The sequence below is a fragment of the Lonchura striata genome, chromosome Z, assembly GCF_050655825.1.
Source record: "Lonchura striata isolate lonStrDom1 chromosome Z, ASM5065582v1, whole genome shotgun sequence".
Lineage (NCBI taxonomy): Eukaryota > Metazoa > Chordata > Aves > Passeriformes > Estrildidae > Lonchura > Lonchura striata.
The window spans coordinates 57,302,015-57,319,535 of record NC_140740.1 but is presented as its reverse complement, the minus strand read 5'-3'; the positions used below and the strand labels follow the sequence as shown (position 1 = coordinate 57,319,535).

The window sequence follows — 17,521 nt, the reverse complement described above, 5'->3', positions numbered from 1 at the left end:
AGTGACAGTCATACATGTTAATATCGATCTTATTCTGTGTGAGATACCATAGCTGGTGCTTTTTGTGGCTTTTTTGAAAGAAGTGGGGTTTCTGTGAAGTACCTTTTGTCCTGTCACCCCATCCAAAATGGATGGCTGCATGTGTCTGCTCAGGTTGCTGCAGTGTGCCAACTGCTGCAGCACAGCAGGGCTTCACACAGAGGGAGAGGAATAAGCCTCTGTCATGGACAAGCAATACTGCCCAGCTTCAGATGTCTTGAAAACCACGATGTGCAGTTGCCTGAAGGGATGACCCACTTAGGCTATGGATACTGAGATGCCAGCTTCTGCTTGCTTTCACTTGAAAGCTTAAGACTTACTTTGACAGAGTAAAGAAATGCATCTATCAGCCTTTTGCATGAGATCTCAGTCATTAGCAGAAAGAGGGCTGGAAAGGCAATCACTTCTAATTTACTGGACCATGGGTACTGTCTTCTGTCTGCATGAAAAACTAGATTTGTAGAACTGTAGGCATAAGAGCAGCACAGTAGTGAAGACACCTCATCTACAGATGTATTGCTTCAATATTTTCAAAATATGCAGTCTAAGTATATAGGTTCTGAACATCTATGCAAAGAGAAAACTTTCTCTCCCTAGAAGTATTTAATAAGTTTATTATTTAATTTATTTTTTTTTATTTATCTATTTATTTTTTTAATACATAAAATACATACCTCCTCAATATCTACAAGCTTTCTCACACTTTTAAGTTAGGAAAGTGTCATGAGAAAGCAGGGTTTTCTGTTCTTCTTATTAAACAATAAACCCCAAACCAAAACCTAACTGTTTTCCTTTCGGGCCATATGAATGTTTGAAGTTATTTACAATTAAAAGAAATATAATCTGTGTATAAGACATAAGGTTCCTACATTGTATATAATAATATGCAAAGTTTCCTATTTTCAGCATCATTAACCTGTTTTCTATGAATGGAAAATGTTTGAAAAACTCTAATTGAGCATAGCATAAGCAGGGTTAAAATGGCAAGCGGTCTTTTTTGGATGTTCACATGGACTCAGCCCTATTTGCTCAAAGTTGCAAAAGCAGAAACAGTCCCACTGAGTTTCTCTGGAGATATGAAGTCATTCATACAGACACTTCCTTTCACTTGAGTTACTCTGACAGCTCAGCTAATGAACCTCTGTTTGATGGGTCTAAACTTTGTGCACATGACTGAAACCATAAATATCAAAGCACAAGCACAAGTCACAGCTCCTCATCTGTTGTCAGTTTGCACCAGACAAGGGCTGCCACACTCCACCTCCCCTTTTTCTCCTTACAAGGAGAGTGGTGAAGTATGGTGGGGTAATACAGGGACTCAATGCCACAGGCTACAACCTGGTGACATTTCCAAAGTCTCTTCATTGTGATTTGTTTGGAATTTGAGGTGTACATTAAATGTATCTGCTAAAAGGTAATTAAAAATATTAAAAAAAAAAGGAGAAAAGAAAGTGAAAAAGCAAATACACAATGAGCTCATAATTAGAAATGGACTTGCTAACCTCATCTGGTTTCAAGGTCTGTATTGGAAATGAATACTGCAGAAAGAGAAAAAATACACATGTAAAAATCCAAATTTTTCTTACTTTCTTTTCAAATTTTATTTAGATTTAAGGTTTTTTTAGCTGTTTTGGCTCATCTCCTGTGTCAGAAACATCTTTTATGGATTTTTGTAGTTTTGCTGGTATATTCCTTGAGGTCTAGAAAATGTGGAGGTATATTTCAGTAAAAGAGGTAATTTGAAGGGAGTCATTAAACTCTAGGTTGAAATACAGTATGAATAAAAGAAACAAAAAACAATTCATGTTCCTAGTAGTTTTTTTCAGAAAAGCCCTTCATTGCATTAACTTGGGTTTCTTTGGAGCAGATGTTTGCAGTGCTTCACAACCCCATACTGATTTTGCAGCAATCCTATGGCAGTTGCCTAAATATATTTTACTCTCAGTTTAATTCTTGTCTAAAGTTTTGCTGGCACATGTGTTGATGAATTTTATTAAGTGATTCTGCTGATACTGCTATGGAGGCAAAAACCAACAGCAAAATTCAGCGGCTAACAAAGCGCTCTCTCACTTTGTCATTATTATTTACTCTAGTTGGGAAGTGCAGAAACACTACATTGGTGGCAAGAGCTGCCAGCAATCCAAAGCGCTTGTAGATATGGCTTGGAAAGCACAAAAGGCTGAGTTGTACAGTCTTAGTGGACAGGACCAACCCACAAGTATTAAATTCTTTGAGTCCTGAAAAAGTTTTCTAAAGGTTTACATGAGGACACACATAGACAGTTTTGAAATACAATTTCAGAGAATGTTTCTCCTGAAAAAAATGAAATAATTATTTTTTCTTGCAAAGTATATTCTTATGCAGTTGTAATAACATTTTTATACTGAGATGATTGACCCTTTCTACAGCACTAGGGATATGGCAGAAGAGGTAATCAGACAGTCACAAGTTGCTTTTAAAGCCAATTCAGAAATAATGAGGCAATTTGAGTAAAAGAGATCTGCTTTTACTGAAGTATAGGTCTGTATTTAACTTTTTGTAGGTTTAGTGATCTTGATAGAGAGAATCTATTGCAAAATCTTAAAAGAGGTTTTTCTAAGAATTAGAAGGTGCAACTCAGCAGTGAATTTTATAATATTTATATTTCTTTTATAAATTATTCTCTTTTTATTCACTCTTTTGAAGACAAGCAACATGAAGTTGAAATCCCTTCTCCAACACAGAAAGAGAAAGAGAAAAAGAAGAGGCCAATGTCCCAGATCAGTGGAGTCAAAAAACTCATGCACAGCTCCAGCCTAACTAATTCCAGTATTCCCAGGTTTGGAGTTAAAACAGACCAAGAAGATGTCCTTGCCAAGGTAGAGAATATATATGTATGTCCTTGAAATTATATAAACGGACTTTTCAGTATTGTTCTGCTTATTGTTCTCTGCTTATACACACTGATTTTAAACTGCAGCACCAAGCTTTTATACCACTTGAAACAATCCAAATTTGTTGGAGTGAAAGAATAGCAAGTAAAATCAGAATCAGACCATAAGGGTTCATTTCAGTATGAAGACAATTTCATCTGAAGATGGAATTTAAATTAACATTTGTGTATCCATAAAGTTTCCTATTCATAAATAGTATCTGAAGATTGAAGGCTAAACATATTGTATAATGTCACAGGAATGAAAATGTATAGATAGCAAATGTATTTTTGCTTAAATGCACAAGGGTATACAGCATTAGAACTACCCTTCCTATTTTTAGCTGTATCATTTTATGTGCATTCCTTGTCTTATTTTTTTATCAAATTTTTTATTTTTGTCATCAGCAGCTAACTACTTGGTAATAACTTGGTATAAAGGGATTTTTGACTGAATTATCCCTCTCCTAACATTTTCAGGAATTTTTTTTGAAGAGTGTTTCTTAGAACCAGGGAGAGAGCAGCAGAATTGCCGCATCTCTGGAGGTTTTCTCTTCATTGAACTTCCTTGTCAATGGACAGTGAGATAACAGTGTCAGTTAAACTCATTCAAGATACTGTAGAATTTTTCCCTCTGGAGCAATCCACTTTAGAGGCAGTCTTTCCTGCTTAGACAAATAAAATCTGAAAAATGGGTAGATGTAAGTTTTGATATTGTAAGATTAGTAGCAGCTGTAGAGTTCAGAGTTTAGCCCTTGCAAAATTCAGCATGTCACTTGCACAGTGCCCAGGTCTTAATGAGTCCTCTGTTTATAATTGCTTCTCTCAAAAATTGCAGGAATTTTTGTATTAGGTTTCAACTGGTTCATTGCTTGATTTTACTGTAGGAACTTGAAGATTTGAACAAGTGGGGCCTTCAGGTTTTCAGAGTAGCAGAGTTATCTGGAAACAGACCTCTGACTGTCATCATGCACACTATTTTTCAGGCAAGTACGAGCAGTCATGCTGCTTTTTTCTTATCTTGGACACTGTTCTGTGCTTTGAAATCTAATTGTTTTTACTTTACTTTTATAGGAACGGGACTTGTTAAAAACTTTTAAGATTCCAGTAGATACTTTAATAACTTACTTGATGACCCTGGAAGACCATTACCATGCTGATGTAGCATACCACAATAACATACATGCTGCAGATGTTGTTCAGTCAACCCATGTCCTTCTATCAACCCCAGCTTTAGAGGTAAACTACACTGAAGAAGAAAAGTGGCAGTCATGAGAGAAGCGATGCACTGAGAGTCTCCTAAACTAAATATTAAAGATCTTAGTTTCTGCAATATTTTTAAAATAAATCTTAGCATTTCTTTAATGAATTCTGTTCTTTTAGAGGTATTTTGTGAGGATCAAAGTTACATGTAAATATTGTGCAGAAAACATCAATTAAATTAATTTTAAGTCATGAAAATTCTTGCTGTCATGACCTTTTTTTCACTGTAACACAATCCGTATCCTGTTTCTTTTTGTGTAAATTCTTACTATTTATGCTACATCCTATTCTGTAGTTATTTCCCATGTGGGACTCTACCTAACCACAGTAAGTGGAATTTCTTTGGAAAGTTTATTCTGATATGGAAATACTACTTTTGTATTTATTTCTGAGACAGATTGGAACATGTACTAAATTTTCAGTGGACTATCTCTTTTTTTACACCCCCTCCCCCCAACAAATATTTCAAAATTTTTTGGTAAAAAAATTTAATCTCTTCTTTTTGTAGCAATTTTCATCTTGAAAGTTCTTAAATCTCTGAAGTAGAAGCATGTGAAAGATGAATATTTTCCCTTTTTAAAGCACAGTTCAGGTCTTAACATAGCAAACGTTGATCTTGATATATCCCAGCAAAAGGCTAGAAAAATTCAGGTAAAGGAAGCAGTAGAAATTGTATTAGTTCAAAAGGACTTACCTTCATTTTAAAGAAAGGCTGCATTTTGACTCTCCTGTAATGATCAGTATTTCATGTTACTACCCGAATACATCTCTTTTACCTTCTTAGAAAGAAGGCTATAAATGGACCTTGAGACTAATGGCAGGTTTGGATCCTCAAAGACTTGGAAATCTCTTAAGAAAGATATTCCTGCTTTCAAGAACGATCAGATAATGTTCTTAAAACACCACTGGCTTCACCACATAGCTGAAGTAGTCATCAGTAAAATTTTGGGTTTTTTTCAAATCTATCTTTTTTTCATGCCCTTCTTCTCAGCAGAGCTTTAGCTGGTGAAATGGCAATATCTGCCCAGTGCCACTGCTGGTCTTTGCACTTCTGAGCTGTCCTTGATCAATTTTGAAAACATTTGCATCATGTGGGTGCTTCTGACAACAGGGCACTGGGCTCAGTGACATCCCAAGTCCATTGCTGTCATATTTTCCCATCTGCCTCGTAATCCCATACAAATGGAAAATCAGTAAATGCTAAGTGAGATGATGTGTAGTCTGTCCCTATTTCCTTTATATAGGAGGTGTGCATCTTTCAAGTACAGGATGATATAGAGGAGTCAGGCTGAAATATTAACTTTAATTTGTGCTAGAAGTTAGAAACCTGTACTTAATTGCCTAATAAAGGTGGATTTATTGACAGACTGAAGCTGAAAATATTTCAGTTGTGGTAGAATTTAGTGATGCTCTCTGTACAAAGTACAAATCACTTTATTTTGGCCAACCTTTAAATATTTATGGAATTCTACATAATTGATGATTTTACAAATGGTTTGATAGCTTGTGTGTAAACTCTCTAGAAATCAAGGTATATTTTAAAAGTGTTTTGCTTGCTTACATCCAGATTCAATTAGAATCCTTTTTATTGAAAGCACCTTCTTCACTGTTTGGTGATTGTTAATTCTGTTTCATTGTATTCTAGGCAGTATTCACTGATTTGGAGATCCTTGCAGCAATTTTTGCCAGTGCAATACATGATGTAGATCATCCTGGGGTTTCAAACCAATTTCTTATCAACACAAGTAAGTTTGATATTTAGTGGTTTATCAGAAATTTGTTGTGGGGTCTGCACATACCACAGACTTAACCTGAAAAATACAGATTTCATTTCTTCTTTGCTTCTATCTCTAATTTTTCCCAGTAAATAGATAGATGTTTATATTTTAAACATGATATTACTTTGCAGTTTTTCTAACTTTAGAAATTATTTATACAGTATACTCCAGCAAGAATTACTAAGGTATAAACTATAAACCTGGCATTGTTTCAAACCATAAACCTGGCATGTTTTCTCTCCTGGAATATAGTTGATCTACATTAAGTAGATGAAGTTTTAGGAAGAGAATGAAGGAAGATTACAAAAAAAAAAAAAAAAAAAAAAAGGCGAGACAAGACTTTATGTGTTTATGTTGGAAACATATGATGCAACCAAGGATAGAAATTCAGAAAGCAGAAAAACAAGTTCCTCTTTAACAAACAGACAGTCAGGACAAATTCAGGATTTCTGCCTGGATCCTGTACTTGGCTTTTGATCTCTCATGCTTTGTCGACTGAGTTTCCTTACCCTGTTTCTGCAACTATGATAAAACTGTTTTGTTTTTTTTTGACCCCAATGTCATCTCCAAATTTGAAACCCAGTGTAGATTGTACAGTGTGCATTCCTCAAGGCTGTTGTTGGCAGCATTGCTGAACCTCTATCGCCTCTTTCATCTACTGAAAGAAAAACACTGTTAACTTTATTAAACTTGATCATTACATATTTACTTAATAGCTTTTTGCCCCAGTGGCAACTTGCTTGGATTTTGTTGCCTTATGTCACTATTATTTCCCTTTATAGGTCAGTACAAGTTCCATCATACTAAGTTCTTTCTTCTGCTCTCTGACAATTTCTCCTTTTATGATAACTGACCCAGAAGTACAAAGTTTAATAATTGAAGCACAAAAGAAGAAAAAGCAACAGTAATGGAAACATGCCTAGGGTTGTGTATTTGACCTATCTGGTTGCACATTTATAGATACTGTCGCTTCTTCACATGGGTAGATTCTATTTCACAGGTGTTAAAATAGAATGACCCAAAATCAGCTGTAGAGTTTGAAGAAGGGATCTCCTCCTCTGACTCATTGCTGCTGTATATTCAAATAAGTTATGCACTTCAGTTTAGCCTGCACCTAGTCTTTTTTGTCTCAATGGCCTAAGGGGCACCCCATAATGAAATTTAATTTGATTTGATTAATTTGATGACTCATCCTCATGAAAGAGGATTAAGATTGACTTTGGAATTTTTGTGCTTTAGTGGGGACTAGTACAGTTCAACAGTGCAGGCAGAGAGTGAATCAAGCTTTGTGCAAAAAACAAAGAATTCTTAATTGAATTCTTAAGAGTGTGCTTATGTAAGTAAAGCTTTTTCCTTGCTTGTTGAGTCAGAAATTGAGTACCAAGTTACACTGGTGGCTTCAAGGTTCTGTGACGAAACCAATGAATTGTTTAGGTTTAAGAGTGTTAACTTAGTTGAAGGGATGAGTAGTGCTGCATAAAGCTTTTACTTCTAGGTAGACAGATTGAAATTCAGCTAATGTAGGAGTCATACTCATGCTGATAATTACCAGCTTAGAAAATATATCTTGTTTTTCTCAATTCAGCTTTTGATAACGGAGGCTTATGTGTCAGTCAAGTAAAAACACTAATTGAAATTGCTGTTGCAAGGCTGAAAGATAAAGAGATTTTGTTTATTTTAAATTGCTCAGTTTAAAAGAAAGACACTGCAGAGACAGAGACAGAAAAAGATCATCTAATGTTGGTTTCTCAAATCCAAAATTTTCCTAACCTCTAGAAAATAATTTGCTTCCATCTAATTTTGTTTTTCCAATGAACTGAACAATGTATTAAAATTTCACTAAATATAAGAATGCATTAAAAAAATTACAGACTTACTTACTTAAAGTATGTATATATTTGCCATATTTTAATCTTTTTCTTTTATAATTGGTCTTGTGACTTTTCTGAGTATTATTTTTCCATTCAAAGTTTATTACAAATTTGTCAACTAAACAGATCCCTCTTGAATGCTATCAAAGAACAAACAAATATGAAGTATATTAGTGTCAGAGGAGATGCTTATTTTACCACTGTAACTCTGTCCATCCAGAAAAATATTCTTGAATCTTACAATGTGTTACAGAAGGGGAACTTTCTTCCATTTTTACATCCATTTTGAAGTTGAGTGCATTTTAGCTACGTTTGTAGCTCCAGCTCTTGCAAAATATTTTGGCAATGTGGAGTGTTTTGCAGTTGCAGCAAATCAGAAGGCTGCTTGAAAGAAAAATAAACTAGTGCCTGTTTTCTGCATAAGAAAAACAAGTATGCAAGCTTTGTATGTGTTCTGTGAAAGACAAAAGAGAGATCATTTTACTAACTTGCTTTCTTTCTGCTTCTGCTGTTATGGTTTTGCTGTCTTGGAATAAGGAAAGGCAGAGGAAGATTTTCCTGATTCAACAGGTCAATTTATTCAAGACAGGAGAGGAAGACAGCAGGAGAATCAATAATGAGATTATTGAAATTTGAAGATCAAAGCTTTTAGAGATCTCCTATTAAACCAGAGGCATTTTAAAACATGGCTACTGTTAAAGAAAAGAGGACTAAGTGTGGAATACACTGACGTATGTTTAGACAAGCTAGAACAGCTGTAATAAACAGAAGTTAATATAGCACAGGAAAAGCATGACTGCATAAAAAGTATTTAAGTTTTTTGTGATAGATTTATTTACAAGCTGTATCTTGAAGCATATGCAAGCCTCCTGTGCAGCATTCCTGGGTCAAAACTAAAGCTGTGCAGACTGCTTTGATTTTACAGAGCTGTCTGTTCAGCAGGACTAAGCTGACTTTACAGGTATGCCTTAGCACAGGCATGGCTGGGAAATGAGTGTTATCCTTACAGCCATATGGGGTGACCTAGGTAAGAGTAATTCCACTGGTGAGGACAGTATTACAGACAACACCAGGGACTGGCCACGCCCAAACAAGCAGGCAAAGCCACTGCCTGCAGTTTCACACCACATGAAATTACATAAAAAGACAGAAGCATGTTACCATCCTACCAGCTTCAGTTGTCATGGACTAATGACTGTAAGCCTAGTTCATTAGGCATCTGAGCGTCTTAGATAACCGCAGAAAGACATGATTTGAAAACCAAGTAGCTTGTACTCCACAGCAACCTGCAGAAAAGCCTCAGCTATGTGTTCCCAGGTCAAACTGCTAGGAAGCCGAAACTTGACTAACAGCAAAATTTTAGGTGTTGTGAGAGAGAGAGTCATGAGAAGAAAGCACATCAGTGTGTTTTAGTTGAGGTGTGTTTATGCATATATTGTGCATATAATATATTCTTGGTTACCTCATGGAGATATGAAAATTTATTCTAAAAATTACCTTTCTTATATTTTTCGTAACTTGTCACTTCAGGCACATGTTCATGCATCATTGCAAAGCCTTTTCTTTGTTAGCTCAACTTCAGCCTGACCTAGTAAATAGCTATTTGCTATTGACTGACCCAGTCAATATTTCCGTAACTTTCAGGGCTGCTAGTAAAAGTTTATCTGTAAATCTTGTTATGCATATAATGACTTTGAAAAAGATCTTAAGGGATTTGATAAAAGCATAGGCTTTAGTAACATTCTGGCCTGCAATTTTTATTGCAGATTCTGAACTCGCCCTGATGTACAATGACTCATCAGTACTGGAGAATCATCACTTGGCTGTGGGTTTCAAGCTGCTGCAGGAAGAAAATTGTGATATTTTCCAGAATTTGACCAAAAAACAGAGACAATCATTGAGGAAAATGGTCATTGACATTGTGAGTTTTGAGACTCTGTCTTCCACAGTGCTAGGATATTGAATAATAAAGCACAGAAGCATTTTTTGATAAATTACATGTCATCAGGCCTGTAAACAATGAAGTGAAATTTTGAAGTTTTGTCATATCTTACCCAAATACAAATAGTGGGTTCTTTTAAGTTTCACTCACTTTCTGTGCATTTCTGGAAGGCATACCATTCTATTTCAAGCTGGTTTTGTACTGACATGATGCCATTCTACCATTACAGTTAGAAATTTGCTACTGAATTAATAATGAATTTGGGCTGATCAGTTCATTTTGAGCAGTGCTGAACAATGATTTTGTCATATTCTTAAAAAAAAAATGAAAACTTACTACTATGAACATACAGGACTCTTACTTGTATCATGTATTCGGACATAGAGGCTATGGGTTCCTTCCAAAAATGTTGATTTATATGTTCAATTATATTTCAAAGAACCCCAGTAGAATAACTTACATAGTGTTCATTTTTTGTTTGTTTTTTTCTAGGTACTTGCAACAGATATGTCTAAGCATATGAATCTACTGGCTGATTTAAAAACTATGGTTGAAACTAAAAAAGTGACCAGTTCTGGTGTCCTGCTTCTTGATAACTATTCAGACAGGATTCAGGTAAGGAAATGTGTCTGAAAATGTTCACTTGTATTACATACTTAATAACATTGTCTTCCCCATTATCCAGCATGGATTAGAGCTCTCTCTTTCACACCATGATTTGCTGCTTCCGTCTGTTTCCTCCCTGGTCTAAGTGACATGGTTTAAGTGATTCTCTGGGGGACTTAACAAAACACTAGGGTAGTTCAGGACTAAATGAGGCTTTGGCCTTCCCTTCAAATTATCAAAAAGTGATTCTCTTTCTCACAAGGATTTTATGACTTTTATAACAGCAGAAGCAGCAGAAGCCAGGTAATTCATGGTTGTTACTGCAAGTGTGAAAAGCACAGAAGGACATAAGTTTTGGCTGTTTAGAATAAATTTTGCATTACATGTATTTTCAAGATTTTGTTTTACAGTCACCAGAAATGTAAATAAAAAAGGAGCTGCTTTTCTTCAATGTATTCTAGGTTCTTCAGAATATGGTGCACTGTGCAGATCTGAGCAATCCTACCAAGCCTCTCCATCTCTACCGCCAATGGACAGATAGAATAATGGAGGAATTTTTCCGTCAGGGAGACCGGGAGCGAGAGAGGGGAATGGAGATAAGTCCCATGTGTGATAAGCACAATGCATCTGTAGAAAAATCACAGGTAATTTATTTTATAAAGTAGTTAAACCTATTAGAAAAAAAGGATGGTACATAGTCATGTTTTGAGCAATTTCTGAATGCAGTTTTTTCTTTTCTTCTTCTGAGTTAATTAATTCAGCTCCTTAGTAGTAAGTGAGGCAAATTGAGACTTTTACTGTGACAACAGTGCGTGGCAGTATGTTTGCTGAAGGGATTCCACCACTGTCCTGACCTGAAAAGCAGCATACATGCCAAAAGAGATTATTGTACAGCTGACTGAGGCTTCCTTTAAAAATATAATTAAATATAAAGCAGGTATTTAGCTCACTAGATGCAGTGGAGTTTGGAATGAGCAGTTCACTTGAAAACAAATCCTTTCCATGCCATTATCCAATATCCTGGATCAGCCTTCCGAAAAGTAAAAGACCTTATCTATTATATAAGCTAGTATATATATTCAGCCACATCTAAGGGTAATGTATCTTGTGTCTCTTCCTAGCATTATATTTCTCATACTTCGCATGACTTACTCATTTCCCTGTGAGTAATCATATTCTTGCATTATTTGAAACAGGTGGGTTTTATAGATTACATTGTTCATCCTTTGTGGGAGACGTGGGCAGATCTCGTTCACCCGGATGCCCAGGATATCTTAGATACACTGGAGGACAATCGAGAATGGTACCAGAGCACAATACCTAGAAGTCCCTCTCCTGCACCTGAAGAAAAGGAAGAGGGAAAGCAGGGTCAAACTGAAAAATTCCAGTTTGAACTAACACTGGAAGAAGATGGTGAGTCAGACACTGAAAAGGACAGTGGAAGTCAAGTAGAAGAAGACACCAGCTTCAGTGACTCCAAGACTCTTTGCACCCAGGATTCAGAATCCACTGAAATTCCTCTTGATGAGCAAGTAGGGGAAGAAGTGGAAGAGGACGAGAACCAAACAGCAGAGCCTTGTATGGTAGAAGAACATTCTCCTGACACATAACAATGAAAACTCACTCAGTCTCTATCTCTCTTGCTCACTCCCTTTCTTTTCCTTTTTCTCTATTTTCTTTTTTTTTTTTTTTTTTTTTTTCCTTTTGCTGGGTGTGGTGGTGGGGGGCTGGGGCATGTTCAGTTTTGTTACGGATTTTTAATTTTATTTTTTTTTAATGTAGGTAATGATTTCGAAAATACATGACACATGCTACAACCATAGTCAGAACTTGGTGTTATCTGCCAGAATGATTGTTGATCAAAACTGAAGTTGATGATTCAGTTTGGCACTCAGGAATATTGTAAACAGAATTTTCACCTCCATGCAGTCAGAAAGCAGGGGGAAAACATACATAAATTACATTTTAATAAGGTCTGTATTTGGCAGATTCCATTAAATAAAGCAAATGCTTTCAGAGGAGTACCACCTGCCAAACGAATGTTGGTGTGCTTTGATAGTTTTGGAATTCATTGTATTGTATTGTAAGACATTGGATAACATTCATCTGTAGAAGAAACAGAAAAAACATTGAGGTTCCTACTGGAAAACAAATTCATGAGAATGAGGGGACACAAATGGATTCTGTTACCAACATGAAGATAAGCTGTGAAAATGACATAATTTTCTAATTTCTAATTTTTTTGAGACATGACTGAAGAGAATGTGACCCAGTGGGTTGCATAACCTCTCCATTTTGTATAATATGTGCAAGAGATCTTTTTTAAGGTTCACTTGTATTAAATATACCAAGGTATTATATTTTTTAAACAACCCACTTTCATCTGCCACTGGTTATATTTTTTTTCCAAAGAGTAACTTACAATTTTTCAGTACAAATCTGTACTACACTGGATAATACTTGTAGGGTTTTTCCTTTAATTCTCCTTTTTGGTTTTTTTTTTTTTTTTTTTTTGGCACCTTAGAATGTCATGGTAATATTGATCAGTAAATGTCTATTATGTATTAGTGAGTTCCATGAGTATTTATGTTACATAAAACTTTTTCAGTAGAATAGCTTTTTTTAAATTTGTTTTTCATCACAAATTTCCCGGATGTGTTAGTGGACTTATATAGTGCTTTTGCTCTCATAGTAGCCTGGTCCTGCCAACTCTGTCTTACTATAGGAAGTGGTCTAGGTCATACCAGCTGGGACCACTAACATTAGAATTTACAGGACCAGAGCCTGTAAAAAGAGTAATGAATTTTCATCATACAAAAGCACCTCTTTTGCTATTCTAATAATTTTTTTTTTTTTCCTCTGAAACATGTTTTTTCAGACAGCTTTTGTCTGGGAGCTATAGAATGTTAAATCAGAACAGACTAATACAATGTATGAAATATTTGTTCTGGTGCAAAAAATCATTAGTGTAATATTTCCAGTTTATGACTCCCAGTACCTTTTAATCTGGGTAGCTATCTAGTTAAACCATTTGCTAATCTGAGAGGTGTATAACATAAAAATTATGATTAGTATTATTTTTTCATGTCTTTGTTGCTAGAAGAGCCAGGCCAGTCTTGTCTTTTTATATCATAGTGTAAGTGAGTAGTGCATCGTCAGAATTGTAGTTTTCTCCATATTATTTCAATCTTAGATCTTTTCATCCTTTATCCAGTATGTGCTAAGGGAATCCTACCTTTCAGTTTGATTGGTACTGAAAGCTTCCATAACATGGAAAGCTAAAGGGAGGTAGGAGTTCATATTTGTCATTTTTCAGTCTTGATTTTTGGTCACATGGAAGATTTTATTTCCTCCACTTTACTCTTCATTAGAATTATAGTTTTGAGTGTAGAAGATGGGAAATAGTTGCCTAAGGAGGCTAACAGACTCCTATGTTGCAAAATTCTGTTAAAATGTCATAATTTCTTAACAAAAGGTGATGGAAGCAGCCGTTAGTTTCCCTCTGTTTTTTTTTTGTACAAATTTGAAGATATGAATGCAGATACTTTTAAATAACCAGAGATCTAGAATAAAAATTTGTTTTAAACTAATTGTCTAAGATTTCAACTTTTAAATAAATCTTGCATTCTTCTAAATCCAGGTCATAATTTTCTTTGCCATTAGCCTGTTTAGGGCCTTAGCACAGAAGATGCAGAAGGAGCAAAAGAATGAAGATAAGTCATGGGATTTTTTTTTTATGTTTTGACTTTTTTTTTTAATTCCTTTTTTTTTTTCATCATTTCTTGCTGAACCTGATCCATCTAAAAGTCCTTTCAGCCCCCAAGAGTGCCTAGAACCTCAGTAGTGGAAAAGCAATATAAATTCCAGAATAATCAGTAGGACCTGGGAGGTTTTGTTTCTGCACTAATTGAAAGTAAATAAATATAAAACCATATTGTGAGATATACACCTGTACATGTGGACAATCAAAACATAGAAAATGATACCATTTCTTAGAGTTGGGGATATAATGCACTGTACAATCTTTTTTTTCCTCTTTTGCCAAAGTGTGTTTTAGCATTGTACACTGCTTTAAAACAATACAATTTACAAGTGGCTTTATGTGTTGTGAATATTTTTGTCATAAAAAATGCAGTGAGTGGATATTGAGTGGGAGGAAAAGAGAAAAATCACCTTGTTTATAACAGTACACTTTAGCTTGCAAGTTGCTGTACTCAGTAATGCTGTATTTAAATTCTTAAATTGTTTTGTGTCATTAAAAAAGGATAACGAAAGAATATAGATAGAACAAATAGCATTCAGAAATTTAAAAACTTGAATGAAATGGATTTTATAGAAAGCTTTGACAGTTATTTTTCAAATGCATTATTTATTTTTGTGCCATACATTTTTTCTCACCAAATGACCTTACCTGTAATACAGTCTTGTTTGTCTCTGTTTACAACCATGTATTTATTGTAATGTACATACTGTAATGTTAACTGTAAATTATCAGTTCTTATTATAACATCATCCTTGTCAGGGTGGTGTTGCTGTATCTGGAAACTCTTGGTGAGAGAATGACTATTGTGTATACATATTCCTTGTACATTTCTTCTCCTGTAATATATTCAATGTCACCATAGAGCTCATTTATGGAAGATTTAAGAAAAGTATAAAATACATAAAGATATATCGATTTAAAAAGCTGCAGGTCTTTGGTCCCAGGGCTGTGCCTTAACTTTAAACAATATTTTCTTGTTTAGCTGCATTTGAAAGTAAGGTAGCCTTGGGGCTGGGGCTGGGCATTTCTACCATATTTTTAGTTGCTGACTGATGGGGGATACTCTTACAAGCTAATATGTGTAATACTACAATAAATTTTCATTCTTGACCCTCCTGGAAGTTCACGCTTTTGCAGACTTCTGGTAATGTAATTGTATTGTCTCTGAATATCTTTTTACAGCCTGTAATTGGGGATTATTGCAGCCATTTTTTGTTCCTAAAAATGATAAATAATTGATGCTGCATTTCAGTGGTGAAATGCACTGAAACAGCTTTGGAAAGCATCTCTAATAAACGTTTGATTTTAATGCATATTGTGAAATTGAATGATCAGAATTAAGAGGGTGTAACTCATACACTTTTACAGTTGTCTGTAATGTCTCTTTTTTAGTAGCACAAATGATCACTGTATAAGCAGAATCCATAGTAGGATATACAACTTCAGTCTTGGAAATGCTTTCCAATACTAGTGTTACAAGTAGCCAAAGTTTATTTTATATAGGTGTAGCTAAAGCTTTGTGCAGGTGTGTGTAGCATAGTGCACTAGCTCTCCAGAAGAGCAGTAAACTGTTAGATGTTTTAATAACACTACTATTAGGTTTGCAGGTTGGACTGAGCAACTCTTGCTGTTTGACTTGTCACATTGCTCCAGATAACTCAGAGCTGGTATCATTGAATTTGCCAGAGGTAAAATCCTCTTCTCCATTCCAGTGATGCCCAGCCCTTGTAACTTGTGACTTATTCATGAAAGGAGAGATTCTTTTCCAAGAAAAAACAGAATCTCCTTTTTGACACAAACTGTAGATTTTAGCAGCCCTGGCCCAAAGGAATTTGAATGCTTTTGTTTTATATGGTCTAAAAGGGACACTACAACAACAGAAATCCTGAACAATTTGTTGTTACTGTTTTAATTTGGTATTTTCTTTGGGGATGTCTTGAGAGTGGCAACTTGTGTGAACATTGCACATGGCTATTCTTTCACTGGTTTCTTAGCCTCTCTTACAGCCTATGGGTTAGTACTGTACATCAATACCTTCATATGAAATTTTATATGCAATGGAAATAAAAGCATGTGTTGATTCTGCCTAGTTACTGCATTTGATCTTTTTTTGAAAGTTAACTTTTTTTACATGCATCCCATAGTTTTGACAGCTTAAGAGAAAACACATTTCCAGAAAAATTTAATTACCATATTTTGTCAGAATAGTGTTTCGCATAGATAATACAAAATAAATATGAGCAAATCAGAAAAGTCAATCAAATATGGTATTTTTTAAGGAACCTAATCCACAAAGGTGTGACATATAGTTATAATAGAAAGGCATACAGTCTTGGTTTTCAGAACATTTTACCACTGGCTTCAATGTCTTTAAAGAAACTAGATGTCTAGAGATTGTCTAGAGGGGCAATGTGCTGGGGTACCACAAAGAAACATAACCAAGCCAAACCAAACAAACAAAAAGAAAGAAAATGGACCACAGTTAAACATTGTCACAATCAATCTCTGTTCCAAATGGATGATAAAAAGAAATTGGTCTTAAAAATAAAATTCATAAATTACAGTGTTTACTTGAGGAAGAAATACTGTCTTAATGTGAGTCCAAATCTTAAAGTGGTTTCCAGGCACCTTTTTAATCAAAAAAAACCAAATCTATGTTCATTTTTTTCTTTAAATCTCTTAGGTCCTTCTTTGGGTTTAAGGATTAGTTTGCACAGAGAATGAATTGTTAGGACTCCTTTTTCATTCACAATTTTTTGTCAGAAAATGCTGATAAGTTCTGTGTGGGGTAGATAAAGGATGCTGCAGTGAGTGGATAAATTAGATGACGTCTGTCACTCTTGTCAGGTTCCTCCTTGCATGTTTCCAGCAACCCTAATAAGAAAATGGCTTGCATACATCATGTCTATTATTATAAGGAAGAAGGAGTTCCAAATTATTGTTGACAGTACTAAAACCTTTTCAGTAAGCAGATCAGGTACCACAGCCGTGCATAAGCCTGAAGCTGGCAGCAGGAGCTCATAGCTTCCTTCCTATATCCTCTGATACTACTTTGTCAGTCTCTGCGCATGGAAATAATGAATCAGAATAGAAAAGTTTCAGAGCAAAACCAAAATGTATCCCCCGTTTAAGTGCAGACAGCTGCTGCTGTAGCAGTTCAATGTATTTATGAACAAATGACTCTTCTATTTCCTAATGAGGCAAATAGTCTGAATAGCTGCAGCTTTGTTTGCTTAATCTCTCCGAAATATGGAAAATGAAAGTCACAGTTACTAGCACACGTAGTGTTTACTGGAATGATCAGTCCAATTTCTCTCCAGCTGTGATTAATTTTGCTTAGGTTTTTCC

The 17,521-nt window shown here is 35.2% G+C and overlaps 1 protein-coding gene across 17 annotated transcripts in view; it reads left to right on the top strand.

The window, feature by feature from the left end:
* The window catches only part of PDE4D (phosphodiesterase 4D), a 530,620-nt gene extending 514,358 nt beyond the window's left edge, over positions 1-16,262 (top strand). For all 17 annotated transcript variants that reach the window (XM_085566236.1, XM_085566237.1, XM_085566235.1 and 14 more), the window contains 8 exons: positions 2,725-2,897; positions 3,838-3,936; positions 4,025-4,189; positions 5,859-5,958; positions 9,629-9,783; positions 10,297-10,419; positions 10,872-11,054; positions 11,607-16,262. In XM_085566236.1, coding sequence (XP_085422362.1) covers positions 2,725-2,897; positions 3,838-3,936; positions 4,025-4,189; positions 5,859-5,958; positions 9,629-9,783; positions 10,297-10,419; positions 10,872-11,054; positions 11,607-12,020 — 1,412 coding nt within the window. In that variant the 3' untranslated portion in view covers positions 12,021-16,262. The remainder of the gene's footprint in view (positions 1-2,724; positions 2,898-3,837; positions 3,937-4,024; positions 4,190-5,858; positions 5,959-9,628; positions 9,784-10,296; positions 10,420-10,871; positions 11,055-11,606) is intronic.
* Positions 16,263-17,521: the final 1,259 nt, after the last annotated feature.